At 61.7% G+C, this 6252-nt stretch overlaps 1 protein-coding gene across 1 annotated transcript in view; it reads right to left on the minus strand.

The window, feature by feature from the left end:
• Positions 1-4669, minus strand: part of LOC136577325 (TBC1 domain family member 10B-like) — a 20280-nt gene extending 15611 nt beyond the window's left edge. Inside the window, exons 1-3 of the mRNA XM_066577215.1 lie at positions 1922-4669; positions 647-746; positions 336-473 (exon numbers count right to left, since the gene is read on the minus strand). Coding sequence (XP_066433312.1) covers positions 336-473; positions 647-746; positions 1922-4599 — 2916 coding nt within the window. The 5' untranslated portion in view covers positions 4600-4669. The remainder of the gene's footprint in view (positions 1-335; positions 474-646; positions 747-1921) is intronic.
• Positions 4670-6252: the final 1583 nt, after the last annotated feature.

Genomic DNA, 6252 nt, shown 5'->3' on the forward strand with positions numbered 1-6252 from the left:
TCCGATGCTTAGGGCGTCCTGTCTGCATATGTTTGCATTCTACACAAAAAGTTGACAAATTTTCAGTGAGTTAGCTCACTAAGAACAGCGCCAACACCACAAACTTGGGACTCTTTTTCGAAACAGCCTGCAAGGGAAGAGTGACTTTTATGCAAATGGCTCTAGTGTTCTATACGGCAAGCTGGAACTCCGCAGAACTTCATACAGGCGGTGGAGGAACATTCTGTAAACATGTCAGCAAAATTGAAGGTGATCGAGCGGGGGACCATCAGGCCACTTGACATGGAATGACCCAGTTATGTCCCAACATCCACAGAGGAGATGCCATCCTCCACCTCCACCACGTCATTATGGTGACCACTCACCTCAAATTTCCCAGGGTTTTTCGTCAGAAGTTCATGACCATTACAGAGAAACTGCCAGGCTTTGGCCCTCAATGAAGATGGAATTCCCTTCCTGCATCTCAGCTTCACCTGTGGACAGAGATAAAAAGTGAGACACACGAGAGGTTGATGGAATAGAGCAGACAATAAAGCGGCAGCAGCCATAAAGTGAGCCTCTGTTCCTAGAACCAATACCGTGAGAACATGGGGAGTAGACTGCAGCCTCTAGAAGTACAACCCATTCCCTCATCTGATCAGCTCACCTTCTGAAAACGCCTCAGCAGCCACTTATCCCAATTACTGAACATCTCTAACCACTTCAGTTCTCGCTGTCGCGCAATTTCCACAGGAATTGCGGTCTCTCTGCAAGAGGAAACAAGATGCATCTCAATTACACGACAAGTTGGCAAGATACCCTGAGCATCAACAATGCAAACACCATAATCACTGTAAACACTATGTCTCCCCCCCGCGTCAGGGCTCCCGGCCCCGACCGCCACCCCCCCCCCCCGCGTCAGGGCTCCCGGCCCCGACCGCCACCCTCCCCCCCGCGTCAGGGCTCCCGGCCCCGACCGCCACCCTCCCCGCGTCAGGGCTCCCGGCCCCGACCGACACCCTCCCCGCGTCAGGGCTCCCGGCCCCGACCGCCACCCTCCCCGCGTCAGGGCTCCCGGCCCCGACCGCCACCCTCCCCGCGTCAGGGCTCCCGGCCCCGACCGCCACCCTCCCCGCGTCAGGGCTCCCGGCCCCGACCGCCACCCTCCCCGCGTCAGGGCTCCCGGCCCCGACCGCCACCCTCCTCGCCAGGGCTCCCGGCCCGACTGCCACCCTCCTCGCCAGGGCTCCCTGCACAGACCGCGACCCTCCGCGCCAGGGCTCCCGGCCCCGACCCCCACCCTCCTCGCCAGGGCTCCCTGCACCGACCGCGACACTCCTCGCCAGGGCTCCCTGCACCGACCGCGACACTCCTCGCCAGGGCTCCCTGCACCGACCGCGACACTCCTCGCCAGGGCTCCCTGCACCGACCGCGACACTCCTCGCCAGGGCTCCCTGCACCGACCGCGACACTCCTCGCCAGGGCTCCCTGCACCGACCGCGACACTCCTCGCCAGGGCTCCCTGCACCGACCGCGACACTCCTCGCCAGGGCTCCCTGCACCGACCGCGACACTCCTCGCCAGGGCTCCCTGCACCGACCGCGACACTCCTCGCCAGGGCTCCCTGCACCGACCGCGACACTCCTCGCCAGGGCTCCCTGCACCGACCGCGACACTCCTCGCCAGGGCTCCCTGCACCGACCGCGACACTCCTCGCCAGGGCTCCCTGCACCGACCGCGACACTCCTCGCCAGGGCTCCCTGCACCGACCGCGACACTCCTCGCCAGGGCTCCCTGCACCGACCGCGACACTTCTCGCCAGGGCTCCCTGCACCGACCGCGACACTCCTCGTAAAGGTACCCTCTATCACTAGACTCCATTCTTCACTCTCACACCCAAGTGTCATCAGTCAAGCAACAAGGTTGAGATGGTGGAACTGACCCATTACCACTGTACTGATTTCCTCCCAGAAAGCCATATTTGTCCGTCTTTCTGTATGGCATGCCATTAATCTCAGAGTCAGAGCCGATAGAGCTGGCATCATCCAGGATGGTAAGGGACTCCATTGTACCAGACATCAAACTAACAGAGTCCAGATAACTTAGTGTGTCTGGGGCTGGAGCTTTGGACTTTAAACTGGACAGGGAGGCAGTTTCATGACTCGCTGAGGTTTCCTGCTCACGGAGTGGATGGCTGGGGTACAGGTTGGATCTAGGAGGGATAGGAAGAGGGGGCTTAGAAAACATGTGCCTGTGTGGGCTCGAGGGGTCTGGTACACGAATAGGGGATAGTGAGGACCACCCCTGACTTGGCTGTGTCGGCAGACTGGATATCTGACTCTGAGAATTGGAGCTCTCCTGAGTCTGTGTGATGTTACCAACCATGGGACTTCCATCTTGCTTCTGCTGAACTTCCTGTTGCGTGATCAAATTAGGTAAGACAGTGGTATTGCTCTGTGCATTCGAGGTGCTCTTCATGTCTTCTGGCCTCACCGCCGCAACACTCTTTGCCTCCTCCAGCCTCACCGCCACAGCGCTCTTTGCCTCCTCCAGCCTCACCGCCACAGCGCTCTTTGCCTCCTCCAGCCTCATCGCCGCGGCACTCTTCGCCTCCTCCAGCCTCATTGCCGCGGCGCACTTTGCCTCCTCCAGCCTCACCGCCGTGGTGCTCTTTGCCTCCTCTGGCCTCACTGTAACGGCGCTCTTTGCCTCCTCTGGCCTCACTGTAACGGCGCTCTTTGCCTCCTCTGGCCTCACTGTAACGGCGCTCTTTGCCTCCTCTGGCCTCACTGTAACGGCGCTCTTTGCCTCCTCTGGCCTCACTGTAACGGCGCTTTTTGCCTCCTCTGGCCTCACTGTAACGGCGATCTTTGCCTCCTCTGGCCTCACTGTAACGGCGCTTTTTGCCTCCTCTGGCCTCACTGTAACGGCGCTCTTTGCCTCCTCTGGCCTCACTGTAACGGCGCTCTTTGCCTCCTCTGGCCTCACTGTAACGGCGCTCTTTGCCTCCTCTGGCCTCACTGTAACGGCGCTCTTTGCCTCCTCTGGCCTCACTGTAACGGCGCTCTTTGCCTCCTCTGGCCTCACTGTAACGGCGCTCTTTGCTTCCTCTGGCCTCACTGTAACGTTCAGTGGGGTAACGCTCGGTGAGGCATTATTGGGCAGTGTGACACCAGTCTCACGCAGATTTCGGGTAATAGTGTCTTGTATGCCCCTGTCCTGCGACATCTGTGTACCCACTCCTTGTTGTGATGACAGTCTTTCATGGGTTGCAGTGCAGTCCTGAGCCCCAGTATAATCAGGGGGCACCCCAGAGGCATGTTCTAACATATCTATCTGGGGCAACCTGCCCCTAGTTTCTACGTCCGCTAGCGGTGACACCACCTGGCTCTGTGTGGCTGAGTGTTGCCGCGCTGTCAGCTGGGTCTGAACTGCCATGCTTGGATGTCCCCCCAGGTCCTGTAGGGTGACATTGGATAGTAGCTCCCCATGAGTCATTGCCGTGTTCTCTAGCTCTGATCCCCTGTGGGTATCTTTTAGGGCGATCTGTATTTCAGCATTGTAGGACTCCACCCCACCGGTGCTCTGTGTTGGTTGAGCCCATTGGTCCTGTACTGGTGATGTACCCTGCTTCAGTATTGGGGTGCTCAGGGTGGGCGTGCGCTCTGGCAGGGATGTCGCCACACTTGTTATCGGGGTGCTCTCTGGCGGCGACGTCTCCAGACCCCCCTGCGATGTCCTCGGTGGCTCTCCCCAGTTCTGTACTGCTGTAGTCGGTGGTGATGACGCCCCCCAGCTCTGTACTGCTGTAGTCGGTGGTGATGACGCCCCCCAGCTCTGTACTGCTGTAGTCGGTGGTGATGACGCCCCCCAGCTCTGTACTGCTGTAGTCGGTGGTGATGACGCCCCCCAGCTCTGTACTGCTGTAGTCGGTGGTGATGACGCCCCCCAGCTCTGTACTGCTGTAGTCGGTGGGGATGACGCCCCCCAGCTCTGTACTGCTGTAGTCGGTGGTGATGACGCCCCCCAGCTCTGTACTGCTGTAGTCGGTGGTGATGACGCCCCCCAGCTCTGTACTGCAGGACTGTACAAGGATGTCACCTCGCTTGTTATGGGGGTGCTCTCTGGCGGTGATGTCTCCTGACCACCTTGTGATGTCCTCGGTGTTGGTGGCGCCCCCCAGCTTATCGGGGTGGTCTCTGGCAGCGATGTCTCCTGACCCCCCTGTGATGTCCTCGGTGTTGGTGGCGCCCCCCAGCTTATCGGGGTGGTCTCTGGCAGCGATGTCTCCTGACCCCCCTGTGATGTCCTCGGTGTGGCCCCCCAGCTCGTTATCGGGAGGTCATCTGGTGGTGGGGGTCCCTGGATGGGCACAGCAGAGGGCGGTGGGTTGGCATGGCTCTGCATGACTATCAGCACTCTCTGGGTGACGACGGCCCTCTCGGGGGTCCCTGGTTTGCTCCCCCTGGCATTGGCATCGCTGGCAGCATCCCAGGCCCCTGAAAGCTCGCTCCCTCTCCTAGAAGGACTCAGCGGCCGGCGCTCCATGGAGCCTTTGCGGGGCGGGGGCACTGGCCGGGGCCCCGGGGGGGAGGAGCAGGGCCCGGGAGGGGGCTCCATGTTACGGTGCTGCTGAACGGAACAGGCCGGCGGCTAAGGCGCTCACCGGCCCGGACTGACAGGAGAACCAGCAGACCAATAGGAAACAGCAGCTGGAAAACAAACAGCCAATCAGCGACGGGCAGGAAACGGGCTTGCCGTAAAGAATAGCCAATCAGAGCGTTTGATACATCTCTGAACGTGTCGGCAAAAAGGTTAAAGAAGGAGATTGGCTAGCGTTTAGTGAAGCGGACCAATCAGCGGCCAGAGCCGTTCAGTGTCCATAAGGGTTGGGTCCGGAACAAGGAAAAGAAAGCAGCGGTCTCTGAAGAAAGGGTGGAGCCTCAACCAATCAGCGCACGCTTCATACCGAGAGTGGCCAATCGGCTAAGAGAGGCGGGGCGGACGTGGAAGAGAAGTAAAACTTTCAATTCAACAACTTTACTGGCTTGTAAAATGTTCACACGATGTCTGTTACCGGCGAGGAGGGCGGCGGGTCATCCCCAGGCAGAAGAGCCGGACGTAGGGACTATACGGCGGGCGGGCACCGTAGAAGAGGCGGCCGAGTGGGTTTATGCTTTCGGCTTGTGAGCCGTTTTAACGATGAGGTCAACCAGGCGGCTGCCCACGGCGGAGAAACAGGGGGGCCGGACGGATGGGAGGGGCCTCTACAGCGAGCAGTTACCCTGTGAATGGTCCGCGCCCTGGGGCGTCCGTCTACACGTCTGATAATCATTCATGTTCAGTCGGCTGGTCGGTCGGGGTGGTTTGCCGGCGATGAACAATCGCCATTTACATGGGGCGACCGCCGGACCCCCCCCCCCGCGCAGGAGTCGTAGCTCCGCCGGACCCCCCCCCCCGCGCAGGAGTCGTGGCTCCGCCGGACCCCCCGCGCGCGCGCAGGAGTCGTGGCTCCGCCGGACCCCCCCCCCCCCGCGCGCGCGCAGGAGTCGTGGCTCCGCCGGACCCCCCCCCCCCCCCCCCCCCGCGCGCGCGCAGGAGTCGTGGCTCCGCCGGACCCCCCCCCCGCGCGCGCGCAGGAGTCGTGGCTCCGCCGGACCCCCCACCCCGCGCGCGCGCAGGAGTCGTGGCTCCGCCGGACCCCCCCCCCCGCGCGCGCGCAGGAGTCGTGGCTCCGCCGGACCCCCCCCCCCCCCGCGCAGGAGTCGTGGCTCCGCCGGACCCCCCCCGCGCAGGAGTCGTGGCTCCGCCGGACCCCCCCCCGCGCAGGAGTCGTGGCTCCGCCGGACCCCCCCCCGCGCAGGAGTCGTGGCTCCGCCGGACCCCCCCCCCCCCCCCCCCCCCCGCTCGCTTCCTCCGGTCCTGCGCCAAGGCGGGTGCCAAGGGCAAGCAGAGGAGGAAAATATAAAACAGAGCAGCGAGACGCGTGCCGAGAACGGAGAAAGGGAGGCCCAGCGGGGGTCTAGTAACTGAGGCCAAGTAGACCGGTAGTGAGGCCCAGGAGCATGTAAGACCCTCAGAGGACGTTCACACCTGGCGGAGACGGGGGATATTGTCTACAGAGTAATCCGTGCGGTTGGTGCAGATCGTGATGCGGTTTTCTTGCAGATCGCAGCAGGTGTCGCCCTTTGTATTGTCTGCAGAGTATTCCATGCAGTTGGTGCAGATCGTGATGCATTTTTTCTTGCAGATGGCAGCAGGTGTCGCCCTTTG

The sequence above is a fragment of the Eleutherodactylus coqui genome, chromosome 8 (assembly GCF_035609145.1).
Source record: "Eleutherodactylus coqui strain aEleCoq1 chromosome 8, aEleCoq1.hap1, whole genome shotgun sequence".
Classification (NCBI taxonomy): domain Eukaryota; kingdom Metazoa; phylum Chordata; class Amphibia; order Anura; family Eleutherodactylidae; genus Eleutherodactylus; species Eleutherodactylus coqui.